The 26,934-nt window shown below is 37.4% G+C and overlaps 2 protein-coding genes across 3 annotated transcripts in view; both read left to right on the top strand.

Moving 5' to 3' along the window:
- Nucleotides 1–19,654, top strand: part of ecel1 (endothelin converting enzyme-like 1) — a 53,212-nt gene extending 33,558 nt beyond the window's left edge. The window contains exons 9-19 of the mRNA XM_015050470.1: nucleotides 1,539–1,637; nucleotides 2,097–2,171; nucleotides 4,711–4,814; nucleotides 5,617–5,675; nucleotides 7,311–7,362; nucleotides 10,278–10,345; nucleotides 10,773–10,897; nucleotides 13,271–13,336; nucleotides 14,452–14,547; nucleotides 16,955–17,031; nucleotides 17,162–19,654. Of these exons, the coding sequence (XP_014905956.1) occupies nucleotides 1,539–1,637; nucleotides 2,097–2,171; nucleotides 4,711–4,814; nucleotides 5,617–5,675; nucleotides 7,311–7,362; nucleotides 10,278–10,345; nucleotides 10,773–10,897; nucleotides 13,271–13,336; nucleotides 14,452–14,547; nucleotides 16,955–17,031; nucleotides 17,162–17,261 (921 nt within the window). The 3' untranslated portion in view covers nucleotides 17,262–19,654. The remainder of the gene's footprint in view (nucleotides 1–1,538; nucleotides 1,638–2,096; nucleotides 2,172–4,710; nucleotides 4,815–5,616; nucleotides 5,676–7,310; nucleotides 7,363–10,277; nucleotides 10,346–10,772; nucleotides 10,898–13,270; nucleotides 13,337–14,451; nucleotides 14,548–16,954; nucleotides 17,032–17,161) is intronic.
- A 2,633-nt stretch (nucleotides 19,655–22,287) lies between these two features.
- Nucleotides 22,288–25,843, top strand: xaf1 (XIAP associated factor 1). Of its 2 annotated transcripts, none has more exons than XM_015050464.1 (7): nucleotides 22,288–22,433; nucleotides 23,021–23,156; nucleotides 23,275–23,331; nucleotides 24,038–24,260; nucleotides 24,353–24,420; nucleotides 25,205–25,441; nucleotides 25,531–25,843. In XM_015050464.1, the coding sequence occupies exons 1-7, from the start codon at nucleotides 22,396–22,398 to the stop codon at nucleotides 25,573–25,575; spliced, it is 804 nt and encodes a 267-aa protein (XP_014905950.1). In that variant the 5' UTR covers nucleotides 22,288–22,395; the 3' UTR covers nucleotides 25,576–25,843. The 2 variants fall into 2 exon arrangements, with proteins under 2 accessions (XP_014905950.1, XP_014905951.1); XM_015050465.1 differs by having other exon boundaries at nucleotides 22,289–22,433; nucleotides 25,208–25,441; nucleotides 25,531–25,840.
- The last annotated feature ends 1,091 nt before the right edge of the window (nucleotides 25,844–26,934 follow it).

Here is a 26,934-nt window from a genome sequence, read left to right as displayed (position 1 = left end):
TTCTGAAATCCACCATCAGCTCTAAATGCTTTCTGAACTTTATTTTTTATTTTTATTTATTTTTTTATTATTTTTTTTTTTTTTACAAATTTGTAGTGAATAATTAACATTATTCATCCTAACCAAAGGGAGAGCATTGCTGAAAGGATCAATCAGGGTGAATGGGCAAATGAGCTACTATTACAAACCTCCACTGTTACCCAGTTTGGACAATTATAACTTAGATTGAAATGCTTCCAGTAATGGGCTCTTGATATTATCCGCCCATTACAAGTAATCTTTTTACCACCTTTAACTTGAATAACTGCTTCTCATAGTTTTACATCAACGGGTCACTAATCCAGACAGATCAAGGTAAAAGTTGATTAAGTCCACTCACTGAAGAAAATAAAAACCAAAAATAACCTGAAACACATTTTAATTCTAAATTTATTCACATCCCCTGGTGATATGAAAAAATATGAAGAGTGTTAATGAGCATGTGTTGTTGATAAATTCAGATGAAAGTATTGGCTGGGAGTGAAACTGGGAGGTCCAATTACCCAACATCTTTACATTTGTTAATAAAACAAATAGCAGGAAAATGAGAGACGGTGATCTTGTGTTAATCCAGTGCTAATCTGTGCCTTTTATAAATATGGAGCCCTCTGTTTTAATTTGGGAGTATTAAACATGTCACAGAAAGCTTTAACTGTGTTTGGTCTCCAGGAGCCCACCTTCAATTCTTGATGAAACTGTATTTTTCTCTTCCTCAGGAAAGATGGTGTCTGATAGTTTTACTTTGTTTCGGACTCAGTGCTTCCGGTGCGTGCAATACAAACTAATAGAGCAAATCAAGTTTTTGTTTGACATTTTCCCATTGTCTCTCGCCCGAAACCTTCGCTGGAGATGAGCGCCAGCACTCCTCCCGACCCAACTAGGGACAAGGGTGTACAGAAAATGGATGGATGGATTTTCCCATTGTATTATATTTACCGAAGTTTGGCTTGCTTTAGTCGACTCATTTGATAGCAACGAGTTTTCTGAAAGCAGTCCATCTTACAGGTTCTGTAGCAAACAAAGCTCTGTATCAAGTACATGTTTCAAGGAAGTGGTTGGCCGGTGGACTGTTGCACTGACTTTTTTTTTTTTTCTCAGCAGAATGCATTATGCAGACAGGACCAAAAGGAAAAGGCCTGGTATTTATTTATTAATGTGATTGGGCCAGCCTGGTGTTATTAGGCTAGTGGTGATGGGTTGGTCAGACCATGTCTGCCCTAATAGCATTTCAGCCCACTGGGAAAATGCCCGATATGCCAGATGGCCAGTCTGCCATCAGTACAGTTGCCTTTAGTAGAGCAGTAGTAGGGGAGAAGGAAACTGGACCAGCTATAAGGACCTTAAATGATTTTCAATGATATATAGCCAAGAATGTTTATTTGTATGACTTCCTTCAGCCTATACTTCAATCCTATTGATGTCCCTGCTTCCTACTCTCCTACAAATGATTACTTTAATTATAAACTTACTGCTACTAACTAGCTCTATTTTCCCTCCAGGTACAGAAGCTGGTGGAGGACATAAAACATGCCCTGGATCTTCGGCTGCAGGAACTGGACTGGATGGATGAGGCCACCAAGGAGGCTGCCAGAGCAAAGGTTTGAATCCTAAACTGAACCTTGAAATCACAAACACGACTTCCTGTGAGATCCGATTAGTACTTGAAAAGGTTTTAATAACTTCTTTGTGATTCTTTTCTTTTGAACGAGTCTGACTGATTGCTTGGTAAGATAGAAATGTGATAGGATACATCAAGGGCTTGACATTGAGAAGTGAGGATTGCCTAATCCGGATCTCTCTGTGGTGCTGATTTCGGGTCTGCACTGCAAGATATCCTTTCTAATACTTTTACAATCTAAAGTTATAATCCTTTTACAGGGGCATGCTGAATATAAAGAGCTTCTCTGTAATCCTATTAGACTGGGTTTGCTTGATTAGTTGATGCGCACAAGAGAGCGGGTCAGAAACCAGGGACATATGTGGAATATTCAGTTGCTGCAAAGTGGATGTGGAATTTTGTTTGACCGATTTGTTTCTTTCTTTCTCCCATCTCGCAGCTCAAGCACATGATGGTGATGACGGGATACCCAGACTTCTTGCTCAAAGATGAACTCATTGATCAGGAATATGGGGTGAGTCATGGACCTCCTATTTCACTTTGGCCCATGCAGTCATCCAGTACCCACACATCATCCCTTCCAGTCATTCTTCCCTGCATCCAGCTCTGTCTCTTGAGCACTGGAAGGATTTATCTTCAGGTGGAACCGTCATGCATCATCGTGATTGAACTCAGTTAGAGAAAAATCCACCATCATTTACAGAATCGTGTTGGGACCATTTATAATAAAGAAGCAGTTACAAGGATTGTTGATTCAGACAGGTCCAAATAAAACTCTTGTCAAACAATATGCTTATAAAGGACGGCTGACAAATAACTCAAAAGAAATAAAGGATTTTCATTAAAATTCTGCATCAAAGTGGTAAACGTGAAAACTAGAATGAACAATGTCCTTGGGAGAGGCAAACTCAGAGTGATAGGACACAGCAGCTACTTAAATATTTACACACCTGGATATTTTCTGATTTTTCACATTGCATTTTAAGGTTTGCAGTTGTGAAAATCATTTTTGCAAGACAGTGGACATTTTCTCAGAGATATAACAATTTGACATGGGAACACCATCTAGGTTTCCACTCAAAATATTAGCTAGAAGCAACAGTAGTGACCAATTACAGCACAGGGTATACTCGCTCTGCATAAGTAGTATTAATTGTTGCTGTGAAAGTGTAGTTTCGAGTCAACAAATGTTGATTTGAATGTGTAGATGTAAATCAAGTATATAGAGATTGCAGAACTTTTCTGAAAGCTAATTATGCTATAGGAATTGGTCCTGATGATGGAGTATAATAGCAAAAAGCATGGAAGCTTGTGGAAACATTAGCTACAGAACAATTGCATACAATCTCAGCTGTTTTAGTGTAATTATGTTCATATTTTACCTTCAACTTGTTATGAATAACTCCAACCTGCAGTGTCACATCCGGCTAACTCTGCAAAATGCTTTGATTTTCAAATTAATATCATGAATCTAACTTTACCTATAAACATTGTACTTCTTCTTGAGAATTAGCTCTACTAATTTTATTAACGACACATCAACACAAATCCGCTAAAGTTTCCATCCATTGGGGAAGATATTATTAGGGGAGAGAAACCTGAGTTTCTGCTGTTACTTTTCTGAGTAGTTTCCTCTCCAAAAATCCTGCAGCATGTTTTTAAGTAAGTTTATGCAAATAGAGTTCCCTCATGGGACTCGATCACTATCATAGCCCTTCAATTCGACATCTACATTTCAATTTGTGAGTTGGTGTGCACTGCCTACAACATCTGCAACAGGTTTTGAAATGTCTAAGTAAAAAAAAAAAAAAAAAACTGCTTCACCTTATCAATCCTCTCCAATTTAAGCAGGTAGACCAAGCTTGGAGAGATGCCTGTCCAAAGTGAAGAGGCAGATTCACAGTGAGATAGTGTCTAGCCTTACTGTTTTTTTTTCCTTTTTTTCCCCAACATTCCTGCTGTGAGTTGTCATCAGTATTTATATTAGAATCAGTAAAGGGATCCAGATACTATTAGACAGGGTTTTAAAAAATTCCCAATCAAAGAAAAAAAAGAGGTAGCGTTTGATATCGCAGGGCTAGCATTGCTAGAAATGTGGAGTAGAAATTCTGTGAAATTTTTCCTGTGTGTTGCTAAGTTTATTTGTGAATAGTTTCTGATGAAGCAAAGTTATAAGTATCTTATATCGCAATTCAATTTTTTTATTTACCTAGCAAATAAGTGAAAATGCGAAAACGTGTCAGGGGCCACTGAAGTCGGCCAAAGTGATTTTTCTTTTTTTTTTTTTTTTTGTAATCTTAGTCTTTCTGATATTTGCTCTCTCTAATTTCCCCTCTCTTCCTCAATAAACTACAGACCATTTGACAAAAATCAAGTTTTCATTATGTTGTCTACATGTGTGTGCTTCTTCTGACTTCACCTGAAACTTTAAATGTTTACATTTGTGTCACTTGGTAACAGCAAAGAGTGTTGTAAAATGGATCACATGGTGCATTCAAAGACAAGAAAAAGATAAGATTTTTCTGTTTCCTACCGGATATTCATTGGTTAGAGCCGAAGAAGCTAAAAGTGGAAAGATTCTGGTTTATCGGTCGAGTTCAAAGTACTGCTTAGATCAGGAATCTGCTAACTACAATCCAAAGAGCCATGTTTGTCTTTAGTTCGGTTAAATAAAACTTGTTTAGCGCTGTAAATGTTACATGATGTTTTTAAGAGAGAAATTATGAATATGATTAAAATGTACTGTAGGAAATGTGTTGCCATTTTAAAAAAATAATATTTTACTTAAATGTATGGGTTTTATAATAATTAAAAGCATAAATTATTTGCAAAACAGAGGATGAAAACATTTTCTTCTATGGGAAATCTATACTAAAATCCCAGTTTCTAACTTAATGCAAAAAAAATAAATAAATAAAAATAGATCTAAGATGTTCTTTTAGTGTAATTATGCAGTGGAAATTCATTGCAATTATTCCAAGAAGAAACTGTTAAAATCTTCATTTATTTATTTATTTATTTTCTATATATAAACTTGTGCTCTTGCTTTGCAGTTTGATGTGAACAAGAAGACCTACTTCAAGAATATCCTCAACAGCATTAAGTTCAACATCAAACTGTCTGTCCGGAAAATACACGAAGAAGTCGACAAGACGGCGTGAGTGTCACCTTTTATTTCTGTGATTCCCAACATTATCCTGCATGTTTCAGACGCATCCCTTCCCCTGCTGCGTGACTCTCATGTGTCCAACATGCCTAACATGCGTTCCCAGAAATCTCTCTATTGCCATGTTTGCTGATGTACCTCTAAATTAAACACACAGATCCTAAATCATCATAAACAGCTGCAGAAAATCCATTTGACGTACTTATCTGTAGCAGCCAGGCAGCAGAAGAGTGCTGTGGGACATACGGTTCATTTTTCTAAAATACAGCCCTGCTCGGCTTGGATTGAGTGCATTTCTGTTATGACAACACATTACAGGCACATTAGTATTCCAGCATGCTTGACACAACGGTATCGTTAGCCCACACTCGCATACGCCCTCTTTATCACCAAAAAGTGGACGTTCTATCACTCACTAGGTTTTGTCGGTGTTAAATAAAGACAGAAATCGTCTGTCTTGTCGCTTCTCCACCATCTCTCCTCAGTCCATGCAGAGCCATCACTCCTTTAGCTGGAACAAGGGCATCTTAGTCTGTCGGAGTTAGTCATTTGGGGGATCTATGCCAATCGATTTTACTGGCTTTAAGTGGATTACCATAAAGGAACCATCCATGTTTTTGTATGCACAGAGGCACGTCAGCTGTGGAATGTTACAGAGTGGATATCCCAACAGGGGGTTTGGAGGGATAAAGGCAGCTGTGTTTGTGATTCTGTTTGGTGTGTTTGGAGTGGATAGAGTGTGAGGGGATCTTGTCTCTAAAACCTTTTTTGTCCAATTTTTTTTTTTCCTCAGGTGGCTTCTCCCCCCGCAGGCTCTTAATGCCTACTACCTGCCTAACAAGAATCAAATGGGTGAGTGCATGACTTTTCGTCGTTCACGGCCATACAAGTGCCAGATTCTGCCACAAACAAGCGCACACACACACAAGGGAACCCTTCCTGTGTTTAGTCACAGACAATTACTCCGTGTTGCTGTCTGTTTACAGCAAGTCAAACACAATGACTTCTGGAGGAACAAAACAACAAAACATGTAAATCTCCCCATACTGTAATCCCCCTCATTCCTCCCTTTCTACAACAGTTGGATGTTTAATGCACCCCTGAAGGAAAAACAAGCAGTATCACCTTCCTGAGCTTTAACAAATCTAGCCTAGCGCTATCACCCCTTCCTTCACTCTTCATCGTCTCCCAGGATCGGTCCGCCGTCTGTGTCTGCCTGAAGGATTCAATCTCTTCCAGGAAAATCAATGGCGTGCTCACAGATTGATGCTGGGGGACAGAAGGAGTTTGACAAACGCAGTCATCAGAGTCCACTGGAATATTTTTTTTCTAAGTAGATAAGCTCTTACTCCTCTCAAGTTATCCACATTTTTTTCATTTTCCTTCCTTGTGTTCACAGTTTTTACAAGTGTAGTCAAGTTTGATTTTAAGACTAAGGATTTCTGCTTTCTCAAAAGTTGTTGCTGTATCACAGATTTCTGCCTCTCAATGTGAACCTTTGCAGGGCGTTTTTGAAAAAATAACTTCCAGGTGTAGTACCAGAACGGTTTTGAAGATAGCTCTACTATAAGCTGCTGTAGCACCTTTTCTTATCTTGCCATGTATGCTGGCAGATTAAAACCTCTATATTTGAACATGAGAAAATGAAACGGATTTTGGGAAACACCAAGTTCTCATCTTTGAAGTAGTTACGTGGTTTTTAATGTACTCCTAGTTGGAATAGTCTGTGCATGTCTGGTTCAATGGTGTGGAATATATTTTGTTCAACTGAATCAGAAAGGCATATTTTACTTTTCCATATCTTAACCTTCTTGTTGTTTTTTATTTTTCAAAATTATGCATACTAAGCTGACCTTCTAAAAGTAAAATTCTAATGATTGATAAAAGTTACAGATAATCAGTCACTGAAATAAACCGAATGTAGCACCAACAATCACGTTCACTTTTGCATCACTAGGCAAAGTGAAAAAATATTTGGATTTCCATTATGTTACATGAAATATGTGTGTGAGAATGGTGGCTCGCATGTTTTGGACGTTTTTGATATTTAAAAAAATTCATGACGCCCTGAATTAGACGAAGATCAACTTATGTAAATAGCAGAGTTTAGAAGTTAATGCATTAGGAATGTTATTTACTAAGGCTATTCATTTTTCCTATGCCATTAAAATGTAAGGCGGATGTGCAATAGTATGACAATGTATTAGAAGTGTAAGCAAAACACATATGGCTTAAAGGCAACACAGAACTGCATCACATTAAATATACATTTTCTTTAATCCAAAAGATATTCATGGATAGATGGATTTCTTTAGTTTTGCTTTTTGGGAACATTAAAATAAACATCTCTTGTTAATTTTTGTATTCTTACCACCTCATTCATGTTCTGACCTGAGCAAATTATCCCCGTCTTCTTTTCATTATTGAGTGAGTAATTTCTAAACACTTGTAACTCTCTCATGTCACCTTTTTCTATCTGTCTCACAGTTTTTCCTGCTGGCATCCTGCAGCCCACCCTCTACAATCCTGAATTTCCACAGTGAGTATCCCCACTGCCTCTCCACAGAGAACCCACAGCCGCTCCGCAGCTGCAGCAGAGGTCGTTAAAACCCGCGTTAGTCTGGAAACCCTCTGCTTCTCCTGATGTCCCAGCACACCTGATTAAACCAATTTAACTACCCACCAAGAGCTCAATTACTGAACAAGCCACTGCTAATGGAACAGGTGTCATTGAAAGGTCGTCTCCTAAATTTAAGTCCGTCGAGTAATTTGACGGTGCATGAAAGAAGATCACTTCCCTGTCTGTCGCTGCCTGATCTAACGCTCTCACTTGAGTCTCGCTATCAGATGAGATTTTTCTAATAAAATGCTAAGGAATTACAGTAACAGAAATATTGGCTACAACAATTTGTAATGTTCAGAGGTTAACGTATCGTCATTATAAGCAGATAGCACAGAATAGAGTCGAATTATCGTCTATTTGTCACTCAGAGAGGACATTCAGGTGTGCAAGCAGCAAAGTGAAAGACAGACTAAAGAACACATACACATTTTAAATGAAGCAATCCTACAAAGACTGTACAGTAAGATCACACATGCAGTGTATGAAGGACTGTACAGAATAAAATAGCTGATGCAGCGTCTAAGAAATGTGCAGATGCACCAAGATCATCAGCGATGCTAAAATGGATGAGAAACTAGTGATTCTACTTTTACTGCAGCATAAACTGAGTGTGCTGACCAAGAAAGAAAACCCTGCTCCAAATGTAATACCTTTAAAGCTGCAGTAGGTAACTTTTATTTCAGAAAATTATGTTTTTTTAAAATATTTATGAATACTGTCAGTATGTCATGATGACAATATAATATAAGACATAAAATCTGAGAAAAAATCGACCCTTTTCTGCCTTCTTCATGTGATCCTATTGCCATCTCCAGAAATACAATCATGCTCATGTACACGCTGCTAAATATGTTAATGGTGGACGAACAACTCACCATTACAGTAAAACTGTTTATCTGCCATCACTGTTGGCCATGCTAACTAGCCCCATTAACGGCTGTAGCACAGCAGTGAGCAAAGGGCAGGGTGTGAGCAGTGCATACATGAGAATGACTGACAGCACTAAGACCCTCCTCCTGGTTCTGATTGGTTGTTCCTGACCAAGCAGTGCATTTCTACAGATGGCAGTAGGACCACAGGGAAGAAGCAGAGGAGTTTGACTTTTGTCTCCTATTCTACTGTTACAACATAGTGACAGTTTTAACAAATATGAAAAACAAAAACAAAACAAAAACATATTGTTTATAAAAGTTAACTACTTTAGCTTTAATTTTGACTGAAATTTACCGACACTATCTCACCTGTAGTTTTACAACTCTCCTGAACAACTAGATACTCACAAGCTTAAACTAATTAGACCTAGTGACTGGCGCATTCAGCTTTTCCTTACATTTTTATGTCTTCATTAGAGGTTATCACCACTACTTTTGCTAGTGGTAGCTATGCATGCGAATTGATTTTAATTAATGACCGAACCAACACACACACACACAGACACGTCACCGTAAAGTTATTACTGCAGTAGCCTCAACCTCCCATATAGACTCTCACACACACTCACACCTCTGCACTGATGTTGAGCATAATGAAGCTTCAAACAGCCTGTTAGTTTAGCAAGGGAGTCGGCCCAGTGTGAGGCAGCTTATCGACTAGCTGTCAGAAAGTCATTTTCAGATGTAGCCATGTGAATAGCCTTAAGTCTGCCCTCTCATCGCTCTCTGGATCTGCATGTACAACACACACACACACACACACACACACACACACACACACACACACCTCTCCCGCTCCACACAGGGTTCAGGGAGAGGGAGGGGCAGTGTGAGGCTTTTTGGGGAGGACATTGGAAACTTTTGGGAACTTACGTGATTTGTGCCATTTTTTTTTTTCTTTTTACCAATCAACAACTAGGGAAATTAAGATTTATGTTCCAAGTCCCTCTATGGATTTGTGCATTCCTTGTGAAACATATATTTGATCCTTTCTAATTAATGCAAGCATAAAAAGGTGGCATTGCTTTGATTTGTATTCAATACAAATCCAGAACACATGGATTCAAGCAAGGTCTCATTTGCTCAGTTTTTTAATCCTGCTTGGCTAAGCAGAATTTCCAATGAGGACAAGGGGACACAAGCAAAGAAAGCCAAGTAACTGACAGCAATGAGACACTTTAAATCGGTCAAATGGCTTCTTTTTTTGCCAGAAGCTTTAAAGAGGTCATGTAAATAGCATTAACTTTGAAAAATCAATAGGATATTAATTGTATGTTGGGGAAATGCCTGTTAGAGGGCAACGTTAAGAAAAGTGTAAGGAAAAAGTATAGCTATTAGTAAATATTGATAAATGTCTTACAGCATTATTTATCAATAAAATTATTCCCATTGCACCACCAGTCAGTTACATTAGATTAATTTGTCACAATAAGACACTTAAAGTGCTCAATACCAAGGTTATAACATCAGGGGGGTTTGAACTAGCAAATCTTACAAAATACAAACTTTTCAAAAACAACAATAGATTTTATTAAAAGAACAATTGAAATCATTGAAACACTTTATTTCTAAGTGCCGCTCTATTTACTAGATTTCTAATTGGAAATGTCATAAATATAATAATGTGGCAGTGTGTGTCTGTGTATGAGGGTGTGATGCAAGGACAACAAAACCATGTGATCACTCCGTTCTTCAAACAAGATGGCTGCTGGAACCATAGGAACGTCTGTGTGTTGGTTAAATAAGATCAGGACAAACTGAACTCATAATGTCAGACTCAAAATTTAAAAAAGTTAAATCTAACTCTCTGTAAAGTTCATCAACAGTTACCACTGTGAGCACAGCGGCTCGATTAAGTTTGAATCTCAGTAATTTTCCATTTTCCCATTCTGCTTCCAGATCCCTGAACTACGGAGGAATAGGAGCTATCATCGGCCATGAGCTGACACACGGTTATGATGACTGGGGTAAGAATGAAAACCTCTTTGTCCATATTTTATTGCATAAAACAAACGTTATTTTATTTATTTTTTGGCCATTTTTTTACTTTGCATCCTCACTGTGCTTCTTTATTATTTACTTATAACTTTTGATCCCAGTCAAAAATTACCATGACGCTCATTCGATATCTGCTATTCACCTAGCAATCAATTGAACAACATAAGCCTCTTAAGATGGTGCATTTTATGCTTGCAGTATAAAGGGGTTTAATCTACAAACAAACTAAGGGGAACTTGCAGTATAATTTGTTCTCCAAAATCTGGAGCAACAGCATGTCTGGCAGCTCTTTGACTGTGGAAAAAAGTTATAGATTATGCTGACTTCATGCTAATATTCAACATCCACCCTCACTTTTGCCCTTCATCTTAGTGATGCAATGGTTCATGTCCCTAGGGGGCCAGTACGATCGCTACGGCAACCTCAAACAGTGGTGGACTCAGGAGTCCTACAGAAAGTTCCAGAAAAAGGCCGAATGCATCGTCAAGCTCTACGATAACTTCACTGTATATAACCAGAAGGTGGGTTTTAATCCATACAACACAAGTAACACTGACTGAAAATGCATTTGATTTTATTTTATAATACAGTTGATATTTGTGCATATCTCACTGAGATATAGTGATTCTATTTGTTGAAATAACTTGTAAATTCTTAATTTCTGTCCTGTTTAATGGAGGCAGGCGACTCTCACAACATACGACTAAAACTTGTGATACGACTGATTCGACCGTCCCGGTTCTGAGTTTCACTTCATTCATTTGTTAGAGGTGCAGAGTTAACAGCATTCTGGTGGACAAACGGCTTGAACTTATTCTGTGGCTTCAGTAATTTTAGATGTTTTTCAATATTTTAGATGATAAAGATGTTCATTTCAGAAGTTTAAAGTGTTTTATCAGCAACAAAATTATGCAAACAGTCAAATTACAGTATAATATTGATACCGAGTCTATATCAGTATGCAATCAGTACTAACATGATAAGATTCATACTGTAGTTTCAGATTCCCTCTTTAAATTTTACACTATTTTTGTATTGCATTTTCTCAACTCTACAGTAAAAATTATTTTGCTTCAATTTGCTCTCATGACAATTTTTTTTATTTAGAAAACAACACACACAGATTAGTTTTGTTTTTCTGTTGGCTTTCTTTATCGTGTTAATGCTATTAAAGTACTTTTTAGACACCAATAATCTTTATTTGAATTCTGTCCTAAGTTTTAGCAAAATATTTTAAAGGAAAAACCACAGTTTGTTTGAACATATATCATATTTAAATAACAGGTATCGGTAAATAACAGTTTTATTTGAGCTTCTTAGTTATCACTTTTTTCTTGTGACACCATGTTCTGTCATGTTGGAAAACATTCAGACATCACTACATTATATTAATTCTCAGGATTTGAGCCAATCTGCTGGTTCAAAGGACAGTTTTTTACTAATTTAATTTTTTTAATTAACTGAATTCAGCTGCATTTCATTACAGTTTAACTAAACTGAATCAGACTGATCTGACATACTTCACATTGAATTGAATTCAACATGATGAAGAGCACTGGTCAGAGGACTCGACGCCGGTTGCACGGCAGCCTCACTTCTGTCAGTCTGCAATCTGACTTGATTAAGTACTATACAAATGCAGGCAAGTTCCCACTATAAAATACGTAAATATTCAAAAATCCCATTTAGAAAGGATTTGTCCATCTTTGTACGTCTCACAGGGTTTCACTCCATTCTTCATGTTTTTCTTGGACATAACATGGTTTATGCTGCCTTGTTGTAAACAAGACAACTATCTGAAAGCCTTCATTTCAGTTTCTGTTCAGACTATTCTGAACAAGCTCTGCTCTGGTGGGAACACACTGTCGTAGTGGGGACGTCTGGAAGAAATGTTTTGTTTTTTTTTCGTTGTTGCTCCACTTCTTGATCATCTTGACAAAGTTCTGTCACGTGTTAAATTCGTAGCAGCATTTTCTTTATATGTGAGAGCTTTTGTGTGAAGTGGTGAAGGCTTAACATTTTTCTTTAAAGGTTACTATTGTAAACAACTATCATTATCATCAGCTGCTCATTCCTACTTAGGAATGTCTCCAGCTGTCAACGCGTGAGAGAAAGTGCAGACCATGGGCAGTTCTGCGACGTGAACCCAGGATCTTTTTGCTGCTAGGCAACAGCGCTGCCCCATTTCTAACTGAAGATGCTGATGATGCTTTAAGGACATCTGTTCTTTTTATAGCAATCTACCAGTGATTAGTTTGATAAATTGAACTCAGCTGGACTGTCTTACAGCTACATTTCTGCTTTTGATTAAATTCAAGTAAATAGTTAGCTCACTATTTTTCACCAGGGTAATGTGTTTTTTTTTTAATGTTTTTAAATAAATCTCTGACTTAGAATGATTTGAAATGCATTCATCTTATAAATCTAAAACAAAATTGTACAAAACTGGCAAAACAACATTAGTGCCACTGCCAAGCATTTTAGCCACAACTGCATGAAGTCAAAACTAGCTAACAAGTGTTAGCTTAGGGAATAAAACAGGAAGTGGTTCCAAGAAATCACAATATTTGTCCAAGAACTAATATGATGACACTTAACAAAAGAGCAATGTCCAATTTATTGCATCGTTTTAAAATTACAAAATCAAAACAAAAACATCTGCTCTCTGTTTCATCCTGCTTCCAGGTGTAGCTACGTGAACTTGACTCCATTATACACAGCATGAAGGTTTGACATGTAGAGTCAAAGTGACCTTTGACGTGAGTCACACAAAACTGCAAGCCCCACTGGAGCACTTACCGGTGTTTTGTTGCACAGATCTCCTGGTCGCAGTGAACTTGATATTACAGTCCTTTTTACTGTTTATTAATCTTCTGACCTTCCTGTGTGTGCAGGTGAATGGCCGCCTGACATTAGGAGAGAACATAGCCGACATGGGAGGACTAAAATTATCGTACTATGTAAGTAAAAACCTGCGTTTGGATTGAATTATTCTTTATGAACCACCCTAGTTTGTTTCATTAAATGAGGAAAGGCTGAACTGCACTAGACTCGAGATAAAACATCTGATTTAGTTCAATTTCATTCCTTCAATATTTTTATTTCCTTAGAAAGAGAAATGTGGATCTTGTATAATTCTCTGAGAATATCAGGTCTCCACTGAACTGAGGAGTATTTAATACTGGTAAACAAAAGTTAATCCCCCTACAGTTACATAATTCACATGCGGTGCAGTGCAAAAAACATTCATACCTCTTTTTCCATTAATATCATAAACTCTTATGTCGCTCTTTGTGATTTTATGTGACAGATAAACAGAGTGGCACATAATTGTGAAGGAAATACAGATTTTTCAGAAGAATGGGATGCATTTTTATTCATTTTTAATTACTTTGACACCTCTAAATAAAATTCAGCAATACCAGTTGTCTGCAGAAGTTACCTAGTTCCTAAATCAATTCCACTTTTGAAGGATTTAATCTCAGCTTAAATGCTGTGAAGAGAGAATGCGCCTCCAACTTAAAAAAAAATGTGGTAAATGATCACAAGTCGTAATTTGTCAAAACTACTTTATTTGTGTTTGCTTAACTTGACAACTTAATAATCAGAATAAATTAAGTTGGATAAGCTAAATGTGATTCCTTGTGACTAATTAATGGATCTCACTTGTTTGTTAGAGTACATTGGTGAGCAAATGGCATCATGAAGATTTTCGTACACAATAAACAGGTCAGGGAAAAGGTTGCGGAGATGGAAGAGTGGTAAGAAAAAAGCAATAGTTAGGGGGAAAAACCCTCTTTGTGGTTTTCTAAAAACCGTGTGGATGAGACAGCAAACAGGATACAAATACATCTCACGCTTTTCTATTCACAATTCTGCACTACTTTGTGCAGATTCATCATATAAAATCACAGTAAAATAAATTAGTATGTATTTTGTAGCCTGCTTGAATGTTTTCTGCTACATCCATTTTCTTACTTTCCTTTGAAAAGTGAGAAACATCCTAACATCTAACTCGAAGGTTATTTGTTTTTCTATTTCCTGTCAGTCATTATCCCTTCACTTCTCCTTGCAGGCATATCAAAAATGGGTGCGGGATAACGGTCCAGAGAGGCCCCTCCCTAAGCTAAAATACACCCACGAACAGCTGCTCTTCATAGCCTTTGCACAGGTGAGGAAGTTTGTCTGCGGCTCTGTTTTTCTTTACATTTACATATCAAATCATATCAGGTGCCACTCTCAGCTGGAGCTGGAAGGTAGAGGACAGGTTGTAGGTGTCACACACCAGCATTAGCTGATAGATACATTAAGTATTAGAGGGATTAAATCAGCAGAGCCTTGATGACAGCACGGTGTCTCCGAGCGCTAGACCACCCCTGATCCTTTTAAGTATTACGTGTCATCATTGAAATTCAGTGGTTTCATTGAAATTCATAGCTTAATGTAACCGAGGCGGAATCTGAAAACACTTAAGAATGCAACGTGGTGTGTTTAGGCTCATTTTTTAAAACTCCTGCCCTGGGGGAAGTGTTATGAAAATCAGGAATATGTGCTTACATTCATTTGAAATGTCATATGCGAGTGTGAATAAAAACGCTTGAGGCGATGCAATCACCTCGAACAAAATGAATCCGACCCTCCAACCTGCACAGCAGGCCGACACACGTGTCTTATAAACATAAGACTTATTAGGTGTAGCTGCAAAACCAAAATAAGTTAAGAGAAATGTAATCATCACAACATGAGGACCTTAAAAGTATTAATCACAAACAAATAGCAGAGTTTTATTCCATTTGATTTGTCGTCACCTAAGGAAAAAGTCAAACCACAGTTGCTCAGCGTTCGACCGCATCAACAAGAGAAAACCGTGAACCAGAGAAAGCTGTATTAGATCAATTTTTTCATGTCTACTGTTGTGGATAGGTGTAGCACGGGATCACGTGGTGTTATTAGTGATTATAGATCATCTGTTTCTCACTTGGTGACTTCAGTGAGTGGGTGATGGGGAGGTCTACTTTTGCTGACCGCTATGTTTTGTCTTTGATCACTGTTTGATTCTACGGATCCGTTTTTATGCTGCTTTTGAACACTGTTTTGCTTGGATATGGACAATAAAATTGTTGCAACTGCAGCTTGGATTTACGTTTTGATCAGCTTGCGCGTCAACAACCAACTCCCCTACTCAGCCGCTCGGCGACTTTGTTTGATAGTCACTAATATCAACATTTCTGTACACGGAGGAAAATTAGAAAGTATTAGAAAAAGAAAAGAAACGTTTAAACTATTTTTTTATGTTACAGTACCATGATCCCACTCTGAAATTTCTAAACATAAAAACTTTACCTGTACATGTAAAAGAACCATAAAGATGCACTTTAAAGTTGATCACAATTTGTTGACTTTGACTTATCTTCCAGCTTCAAGTCAGACCTAAGGCCTTACTTGGCTGTGGGTCTGAAGTGTGTTTCTCATCGTGGTGCTTCATTATGCTGGAAGATGCTCAAGATAATCACCTAATTGCTTCTGGATTGTTTCTGGTCTGCCCTGCTGGGCGTCTTTATCCCACTATTCATTCAGCATTGTGTCAGACTGCCTCACAACCAGGAAGATTTAAACTTCCTGCAGAGTTTCAATCTTTAATTGATGTCTTTCTTAGTTATTCCAAGCTGAGAAATCAATTTTCCATGTGTTGATGTACATCTAGCCACTCTTCACATGTGATTGCCTTAACTTTTGGCCATGTATGAACACTTCTCTCGTCAACTTTTGCTCGAGTCCTGCCTTTAAAAAACATCATCCACTGATCTTTAAAAGGCATAAGAATTTATCACGATTGCAGAAAAGCTGTTTAAAACACCATAAAAAGTGGTTAAGTAAAAGCACAGCAGAAAATATCAAGAAAAGCATAAAGTGACCAGAACTACAGATGCAGAAGCTCTGGTATTTTTTCTAATTTATTGTGGTACAGGGATGCTCATAAGGTCAATGCAATAAAACTAACTGTAATTACATGCTTTTATAGCTTTTTCATTTCAATTCTGTTCCAGCCTGTAGCTCTTGATCTGTATATTTATTTTACATGATCACAAATAAAAAGAAATAAAGCTCGTAAAATACAAACGACACAAAAGCTGTTGGAAGAGTGATGACATGATGTTTGGAGCACTGACCTTTGACATCAGTGCATCACACTATGGCCACACGAGGCTAAAGAAAAATCTCCGGTTTTTTTTGTTTTTTTTCTTTTAGTTGCCTGATTCCAGTTTTTTAATATTCTATGAGCAAAAGGTCTACCCCTTAGAGTTCTCAGTTCATCCCTTTTCTGAATTGCCACATAGATTTTTTTGAGATGTCTTTAAAAAAGTTTTTTTTTTTTTTAATCAAGGAAACAGCTTGTTCTCTGTTGACAGCCAGTTTGTCATCTTAGTATGGTTTTTAAAGTTACTATTTAGAAAAATCATTCTAAAGGTAGACTGTGATTTAAAAGTCTTTCATATTTTCACTGTGTTTAGGTTTTCCAGCTCCAAAGTGATATAAACCCTTCAAGCCACTGTTGTGTTGTTGTTTTTTTCTGTCAGAACTGGTGCATGAAGAGAAGATCTCAGTCCATCTATCTGCAGCTGCTCACTGACAAGCATGCACCAGAGCACTGCAGGTGACATTTTTATCAAATGTTGGTCTTGAAAAATAATTCTACTATAAAACATTCATGAACAATGCGATATTTTACACATTCCGGATCACTTTTAACTTCTTTTTTTCTGTCCTGTTTGCTTCCCCTGCAGGGTGCTTGGCAGCGTTTCCCAGTTTGATGAGTTTGCCCGTGTTTTCAACTGTCCCAAGGGTTCTCCGATGAACCCTGTGGAAAAGTGCTCTGTTTGGTGACCCCAGTGACCCTCCATTTTCAAGATCCAAACAAAACTCACCGTTTCGTCAGACACATCACACGTTCCCGAAGCTCATCAGGGAGGAAGCAGTGTTCAGACCCTCTGCATATGGATCCACATCATCATCACCGTCAGTGACTGCGTACCACTGGTCTCACCAAGCATGAGTCATGTGACTGTAGCTTGTGTACAAATATCATGTGATTATAAATATTTTTCTATGTTGACATTTATTTTGAAATCATCTATTTTTCTATTTGGCAGATATCTCATACATTATGTTTAGGATTCATAGAGTTGTGTTTCAGGTTAGGCGTTATGTTTTCTTGTTTGTTTGGGGGTTTTTTTGTATGAAAAAGACTTATTTCATATGTAATGAAACAATAGTCAATTTAGAGTGAATATGGATCTGTAGCATCTTAGTGTCAGCCAAACAATCAGGAAGTATCCATCTGCAGGCGTCACTCTCAGGCTCACTACTATTTCCACTTCACAAATTGTTTGCTCTCATGCCAGGAAATTAAACCTCATAGTAACCTTGCTGTGGCTAAATTCATATTTTTATTATCCTCCAGAGAAAACACATGTTTACATACACTATGAAAAGATGCGTACACGTTTGTTTTGTTTTGTTTTTCTTACTGTATGGTATTAGAGCTCACTGAACTTTTTCTGTTTTGAATCAGTTAGGATTAACAGACTTATTTCAATTCACTACAGCGTGGAAGATATTAAAGAATTTGAAGAAACCCAGACGATGTCATCCAAGTTAAATGGAGGCATAAGTATAAACATGCTGTTTAGGAAAGAGACGGGTTCTGTGTCCAAAAGATGAGTGTAGTTTGGTGTAAAATGTTTGTATCGACCCCAGGAAAAAAGCAAACCTTGCAAAGATGCTGACTGAAGCTTGTAGAGGAGTCATCTGCTGTGAAATGAGTCCTGTACCAGCATGGGGAGTAAGGAAGAATCCTCTCCAGAAGCAACTCAAAAAAAAAAAAAAAAGATTATAGTTTGCAAATGGACTGAAGGACAAAGATTTTAGTGTTTAGTCCTGTGACCAGTGAAACCATCCTAACTGTGTACCACAGAGGTGGCAGCATCATGTTGTGTGTATTGAGACAAGTGCACTTCACACAATTGATGGCATTTTGTAGAAAGAACATCATGAGTAAATATTAAAGCAACATCTCAAAACCTCAGCCTGAAAGTTAAAATTTGGTAGCAAATGGATTTTTCAAATTGACATTGTAACTAATTTTATACTGACAATTAGTTACAAAGAACATTAAAGTTTAAGTTTTGGAGTGGCCAGTAGAAATGCCTGATTTCAGTGGATTTGCAGACAGAGTTAAAAAAAAAAAAACGTGTTTGGGTAAATAAGTAATAATAAAATTGGCTGAAATTCCACCAAACTATTGTGAGAGCCTCATGGGAAGAAACCCTAAAACAGTTTAAAGGCAAGTCCACCAGATACTAAACAAATTCATGCAAACCTTTCATTTTAAAGTTGTTTTTTTTAATAATTATAGTTTTTAGCAAATATAAATAATAATTCTGGTAACCATAACTGATCTAACCAGAAAAAGGTTAGTCTAATTTAACAACAGTTAAAAAAAAAAATAAAAAAAAGATGTTCTTATTTTATATTTGTATGTGAATGTACTGAAGTACTTTGGACGGATTTATCCTTTCCAACACAACAACAGAAAATGACATAATGCGGATTGCAAGGCCCTGGAGTCAGGAACCTGCAGTTTTTAGAAAACATTTGCGTTTTCTCGCTCTGGAGTTGGAATTTAATGTGTTGCATCGCTGCCCTCTTGTGGCCACGGAGAGCAATGGTCAGTGTCCAGCTCGTCTCGACTGTTGTAATTAATGTTTGCCTGCATTGGTCTTTCGTTACTGTGAGTGTTTGTAAGATTTTTTTTTAAACCTGTTGACTCACGCTGAGTACTTTTCTCAGGATTTGTAGCAACACGCAGCACCAAAGAGAGAAATCGTCTCTTCAGTCCTTGCTGCCAAAACAGAAGATCTATTGGAGGTCACATGTTACATGTAACTCATCACAAAACCCAACACCCTGTACAATAAAGTCCAACTGTAACTATAAAGAATCATACATTTGTACACAGTGTTACTTTTCTATGAAGAATTTGTTAATGCCAAAACAGATGAATGATTAGACTCTTTGTACAGTGAAGACGTATATCAGATGTAACGGTCGTTGAAGTGAGTGCATGTTTCCATCCAGAGCAGCGTTAAATTCTGATCGATTAACATGGAGGATCACACATGCGCCTCAGTGTACAGCTGCTAACCCACGTGTGGCTGCTCTCCTTCCCTCTCTGTTGGTCGCTGTTTAATGTTCTAATAAAGGCAAAGGCTCACTCACCGTGTCCAGGTGGTTAAATAACTGCGTTTTCATCCAGGTTCTCAAGCTCAGAGTGATGTGAACTAAAACACTTGGCTTAACATTGTCGGGCATTGAAAGTTCACCTCTCCAACTCTGCCTCTGGGTTGTTTATGACGTGCAAAACCTGCCAGAAATCAATACAACACAATCTGTACAAGCTAGGATGTTGTCCTATACAACATACAAAGCCTTGCATAAGTTGTTACACCACAAGAACATATATATATATATATATATATATATATATATATATATATATATTTTTTTTTTTTTCCAACATTACATAAGCAAATTGGGTTTAACTACATGGGTTATTATTTTAACCCATGTAGTTAAGAATAATTGTGAAATGTCCAAAGATCCAGTGAATATCTTTAAACATAAATAACATAATAAATGCAAGTTTTAGCAGTTTTATTCGTTGAACAGATACACATATTTTTTTAGATCTATTTTTCTTATCATTAGGTTGGAATCTACGTGTTTTTAATATAGTTTCTACAAAAATAGCATCCCACAGAAGAAAATGTATTCATCCTCTTCTTGCAAAGGTCTTATGCTTCGCCTTGTTATAAAACTAAAAAAAATTGCATAAAGTGGTTGTTCTTTAAGAATGACAACATATTTCATACTCTTCTGGATTAAAAATGATTCTGTTTGAGCAAAGTTATCAGAGTATTCATTAAAGACAATAACATAGCAGTAACGTCATAAACTTGTTCTTACTGTCGCTGTGTAACATCTTTCCTTTAAGCCCAGGCTTTCCAGTGGCAGCACAGACGCAGTATTCAAAACAATTGCATTGATAATCAGTAAATGTCATCACTTTTAATAAATAAATAGAATTTCAAATATGCCATTCTGTAACAGTTAAGTGTGTGAGCACAAAGATAAGGCGACACAATTTGCAATAGTATAAACATTTAGTTATTTTTTATTTGTCACACGATGCCACATAAAAACAGCATTTTTTTTTTACCATGTATTGTAAACAAAGCAAAAGTTGGTAAAAAGTATTTAATCTTCCTGTCTCCAGTGATCTGTGTACTGCATCAGAAATAAGCAGCTCAGTCAGCACTATGGATTTTTAATAGATTTTGTGGAGGCGTGCATATTTACACTGATGTGTAAATCACTCAGCAAATGATTCCCTACAAATAAGAGACCCAGTATAGAAGATTAGGTTTGCAGAACAGTGTTTGGTGGCATAATTTCAATCTAAAATCACTGTCATTTTCTTAACCAGGATAAAACACCTGCGTTGTTTCTTTATGCTTGTGTTAAAATGGAAACATGACTGATTTCTGTTCAGGCTCCAATTAAAAACGTTTACCTATGGGAACATGCATCTCAGATCTTCTGGAAAATAGTCGAGAAATTGAGATTTAGGAAGCTGGTTGATCTAGAAAAGAATTGCAGGGATTTTTCTCATTTTGATTCTAAAATTTCTCATATTTCCCTAAAAAAAACAAGTGTGCAGAATTAGAAATGATCTGATGCTCCCAGAAGCAGGTAAAGTGTGCCATCCTTTTGAAGTGGTATTTCATACAAAGAGGAAACCTGATGACTTTAACCGGGACTATTGCTACCTTGTCTTTTTTCATCAGAACTGAACGTAAATCTAAAATCCTCTTGTTTATAATTTTGTAGTTCATAGGTTGGAGCCCATAACCAAATAAATGCAGATATAAAGTGTGCTTTGTTTTTGCGTTCTTGTATGAATTTCTCCACATCACTATAACCACCAATGAACGGACGGTGACCTTTGACACCAGCTCCTATTTTATAATCAGCTCAGTTTGACTGCATTGTACTGTGAGGAGATGGATTATGACAACGTATGAAATAATGCTCTCTAATTAAACTGAATTGTGGAATATTATGCACCATTATAACTCAATAACACATTTTAGGACAGATGATGTCTGGATTTGAGAATATCCTCTCAGCAACTGGTTTGCAGCAGAGTCAGATGACATTAACTGTTTCTTTTAAATCAGGAATTTAATTTTAAACAAGAAAAAAAAATTAATTACAACCCATTTTATCTGAGAAACCTGCTGCTTTAAAATGTACATTCAGTTTTCTCTCATACTGTTTCATGAGGATTCTTTTCATCAAAAAAGAGAAGCCAAAAGGAACGTGCAACAGCAAACCCAAAATCTTTCTACTCAACTCACAAAACCTAAGACAGAGATAAAAAGAAAGAAACACTAGAGCTAAAAAGCTTTCTTTTTAGATGTGAGAATGTATTCAGCTGTTGAGTTTTTACTTTGGACAAAAACAAAACTGATTACTGAAACCGTTTCAGTTTTGCTTCAAGAATTTTAGCAGGTGATGTTCTAATAAGCAGCCATAATTTCCCCATAACTAAAGAATAGATTCTGGTGAATTGATTCTTGTTTTAAAAAAAACAAGTTATTATTGGTCATAAAGGGCGTCTGCTAGAAACTCTGTGCTTCTGTTTCTTTCGTCACACCTGGTGAAGCCGGAAGCAGCAACTGTATTTGACTTTTTGGTATTTGAAACGTTAATATGTGAGTAAATACAGCAGTCAATACAAACCACCACTCAAGAGCCTTCAGCGCCTCCCGCTGGTGAATCGGAGTACGTGCAGCCTGACGGAGCAGATGATTTCACTTTCTGTTTCGGAGAAACGTGATTGAACTTTGCGTTGACATTTCAAGACAGTTCTTCCCACTCTGAACAACAGCTGTCGATGGAAAACACAGAACCAACCCGAACCTGTGAAACATGGTAAGAACTGACACAGAACTGCATTGAACGATGAATGATTTACGTTTTGTTTTATTACCAACATAAATAGTCTGAATACAATACGGATCTTTGAGGTGTAGACGCCTTGGTTTTAGAACCAGTTGTTCACGTTTTTATCTTATCTCAGCCCAACATGAAGTTAAATGTTTGAAAGCATTTAACTTTCAATGCTCTGAAAGTTAAATGCATTGTTGGGCTAAAAGGAGCGCAGGTGCAAGAAGAAAGGTTTCACTTCTGTGTGGCCTAAGTTTGAAATGACATATCTGGAGTCGCTGGGTAACTTTTCTGTAGTTCAGTGAAACAGCTGGTCAGAGTAAACAATAAGTTAACTTTCAAGTTTTAAATGATTTCTACCCCTCTGATCAGAGGGAGTCATGTTGTTGTGACACTGCAATAACTCCTGACTCCACTTTTAGGCTTACACGATATAACCCTGTGGAGCTTTCGGTCCTTGATAAGAGAACTTCCTGGTTCAAAGACTCTCAATCTTTACCAGGTCATAAAATAATTTAAAGTTATCCCTAAGTCTTTTTCTCCTGAGCTTGTGCTTTTTTTTTTTCTTTTAGCCACAAGGAGGTGGCAGAGGCCAACTTCCCTCTGCATGAGACCCACTGCAAACGATTTTTGAGTGTCTGTCCTGACTGTGATGAAGCTGTCCCCAAAGACCAGCTGAGCCAGCACAGAGAGGAGCAGCACACCAAGGTGATCATCCGCCTAGGTGTATAAACTACACTACTTTGGGGTTTTTTTCCCAAAATTTTCCCTGCAGAATGACGCTTATGTAGTTATTTCCTATCGAACCATTTCTGTCCATCTAAAGGTGAAATGCTCCAAATGCAACAAGAAGATTGAACGGTGTCACCTTGAGGATCATGAGGTGAGTTCTTTTGAACTAATAAGAAGGTTCAATACAATGTCATGTGGAGGAACAGCTCACATCTCAACCTTGATGTCTTTCTACATCCATTTGTTTTGTTCAAATACATCCTGTCTTGCTGCTTTGGACTGAAACATTTATAAAAAGTTGAGGTTAAAGAAGTTTAGGGCCAGGAATGAAATGAAAATAGATGATATCGCAACAAAAGTAAAATCTATGGTTAAAAAAAACAGCTGTATCTTTGAGATCTCTAATTCTACATGAACCTTTTGGCTCACATTGACTTTAACTGACTGAAAACTGGTGGACTTTGCTTCAAAGCCCAGTTAATGACTAGAATTTACCAATTTAAGTGAACTCTCTTTATGCTTTTCAGTGTAAGCCAAGTATACTTCACTATGCTATTCCTAAATATAGTTTATAAAAAGTAAACCTCAACTACTTAAGTAGTTAAGTAGTGTAATATCAGTCAGAAAGAACTGCTTGGATATTATTTTTCAAGGGTTAGCTTTGTCTGTATGGATGGACTATTACGCTTCATTATGATCTCACTGGACGCAGGTCTTAGCCACCAGTATCAGAAAGCTCATGCAGACTGCTGGGAGTAATTTGAAAAGACAATTTCCTGTCAGATCATGACACAGAGTAAATGTATCAGCGTGTGCGACAGAGCAAATGGATCTTTCCAACTGTGCTCTGCTTCCAGGCGGAGGAGTGTCCGGAGCGTCTGCAGATGTGTACGTTCTGTGAGCTGGAGGTGCCGTGGAAGCAGCTGGAGGAGCACAGTGTGGTCTGTGGGAGTCGCACGGAGCTCTGCAAGGACTGCGGTCGCTACGTCAAACTGAGTGACCAGTCAGAGCACAGTTCAACCTGCTCAGCTGCCGATGAAGAGGACTCGACTCAAACTCTCAGCAGTGCATTAAATACAAGTATTGAAATGGACCAGTTCAGCCCTGAACTCACTTAATGCCCAGAATATATTTCCCTCCTGCTTAACCTGAGCTTTTCTTCTTTGTCTCAGTGGAGAACACAGTGAGCTGTAGATACTGTGGGAGATCATTTCTGGAAAAAGAGAGAGACCGTCATGAGGTATGTTAAACATGTTCCATTATATTTCCTTGAGAAATTGTGAATTGGACCAAACTGTGTCCAATTCACAGTTTGATCTAATGTGGATTATGCAGTTCATAATTCATATTTTGTCATATTATTGTCATAAACGTCAAGGTAATGTGTAATTGTGAAGTGGAAGGAGAAGGATGCAATATTTAACTTTATTTTTAACGGGTAAATATCTGAAAAGTGTGGCATGTATCTGTATGAAGCCCCTCTGAGCCAGTGCTTTGTAGAACCACACTTTGCTCCAACTGCAGCTGCAAGTCTTTTGGGTTCAATATCCCTGGTCACCACAGCATGCTACTGCCACTACCATGTTTCACACATCTAAAAAGTTCTTATCTGACCAGATTTTTTTTTTTTCCCATTGAGGCTAATTTACCTTTGGGCAGGTATTAAATAGACCTTTTATTAATCCCACACTGTAAAAATAATCAATACAATTTATGGTAAAAAAAAAAAAAAAAAAAAAAAATTGAAAAATACCAACAGTTAATACTGTAAAATTCAAAACATAATATTACCGTAGAAAATATATGGAGTTAATATAACTCAATAAACATAAATTTCACTTAATTTATGCAGTCATGAAATTCAGAAAACAGAATTTTATTGTGGACTGATATAAGACTCTAGTCTTAAATGTTGTGTTTTGTCATCTGTTGATCCTGACCTGCATCGCCACAGTAATATTAGGATTTATAGTCTCAGGAATTCACTTTGACACGTATCTGTGTCTGTCTTTCTTTCTCACAAGCAGCTGAGGTGTTATCAAGAGCTCTATGAAGAGGTTGACACCAAAGAACAAAAGTGGGAGGATGCAGATGACTTATTCAAACAGCAGAGTCAAGACCAGCTGAGAAGTGCTTATAAAGCCACTTCCCAATCACACGCAGGGAGACAGGGTCCATGGGTCATTGGAGACCAGGACCAGATCAGCACCTGCCCACACTGTCACCTGGCCCTGCCGCTCCCAACACTGAAATGGCATGAGGTAAAATTCCTAAATCACACAGGTTTTTTTTTAATTTATGCTAAATATTTCCTTTGATAACAGTGTTTTTCTTCTTTTTTGTGTTGTAGGCAAAATGCAGAGTCAATGTTGTCTTGAAAGCCAGAGAGGGCTAAGGACAGAGAAGTCCTATGAATGGATCTCCTGAGAATAATGACAAACACAAAGGCCATCCATTGTCTCAACTGCCATCTTAGAATGTGTGTTTACATTTGTTTTGTCATTTTTATTTTCAGCTGAATCATCTCTTATGGGATGTTGTTTATTTTCAAGTCATATGAGTGACGATGCTGTTGTGTCCATGTTTTGAATAGTATGTCTGTACTGGGATTTGTCATTGCCACAACGTTCGAGTAATACTTGTGTCAGTTTTGTGGCACGCTTAAGATTTATATATTAACTAGAGCAGGGGTGCCCAAGTCCAATCCTCGAGAGCTACCATCCTGCAATTTTTAGAAGTATCCTTACTCCAACAGACCGGGATCAGTTCTACAGAGGCCTGATAACGAGCCATTTATTTGATTCAGGTGTGTTGAAGCAGGGATGCATCTGAAAGTTGCAGGATGGTAGCTCTCGAGGACTGGACTTGGGCACCCCTGAACTAGAGCATACACTCATGCCTCCAAATCTTCTGACATTACTAGGAAAATAAAACAAAACTTTCTAGCAGCCTGTAAAACCGGGAAATCAAATTTTGTAATGTATTTGCAATAGTGCCATAGAGACATCAGCTTCCCTCTTGTTTAAACTCCTGACATTCAAAGGAAAGTGTGAATTCATCCTGACAGAAGAAACACTATTTGGTTTCATGATATATTTTTCATGAATACGAAACTACAAATAAAACAATCCATTATTGTGAATTTTGTGTACTTTCATTATGTCATTTCTTAAAATATTGTCTTTTAAAAAGTCAACTACTTTGGTCTTTTAGTTTGTGTTTGGAGCATAAACTACAGTAGTTCACATTCCATACCCTACTGTCATATTTACACACTCACTGCAGTTTTATCTATTATCTATTTCTGCTCAATGTATTAAAAAGTTGTAAAAAGTCTTGTCTCATTAGATTTACAGTGTCCTCCACCAGTGTTTTTTATTAGAGTCCAAATCAAAGTAGTGATTTGGAAGGGAAATTCTGCATGTTTATAACTTTTGTTAAAACATTTTCTAAAAATTAAAATCTAAAAATTGGGTTCACCAGTGTGTAATTTGGCATAGTATAAGCCATCTGTTTTGTGACATTTATAAATCTATTTGAAAGGCTTTGAACGCCTCACAGAGCTTTGTTCAATCCATCATTTGAGAATAGAAAGAGAAATGAACTAAGTCGTTCAAACAGAGGATTAGTCTGAGAAAGCAGCCACGAGGCTCATGGTAACTAGAGGAGATGCAAAGATCCACAGCTCAGGTATCTGTTGCCATGACACCTTTTAGTTGTCCTGGCAACTGAAAGTCCAAAAAAGTTTATTGAT

The sequence above is a fragment of the Poecilia latipinna genome, unplaced genomic scaffold (genome assembly GCF_001443285.1).
Source record: "Poecilia latipinna isolate Pla-1442-1.1 unplaced genomic scaffold, P_latipinna-1.0 Scaffold992, whole genome shotgun sequence".
Lineage (NCBI taxonomy): Eukaryota > Metazoa > Chordata > Actinopteri > Cyprinodontiformes > Poeciliidae > Poecilia > Poecilia latipinna.
This window is presented reverse-complemented; position numbering and strand designations above follow the sequence as displayed.

Coding starts and splice junctions, on each gene's coding strand:
- xaf1 (XM_015050464.1), top strand. CDS start 22,396: ATGGAAAACACAGAACCAACCCGAACCTGTGAAACATG. Junction 23,157..23,274: donor GAGAGGAGCAGCACACCAAG/GTGATCATCCGC, acceptor GTCCATCTAAAG/GTGAAATGCTCCAAATGCAA. Junction 23,332..24,037: donor GTCACCTTGAGGATCATGAG/GTGAGTTCTTTT, acceptor CTCTGCTTCCAG/GCGGAGGAGTGTCCGGAGCG.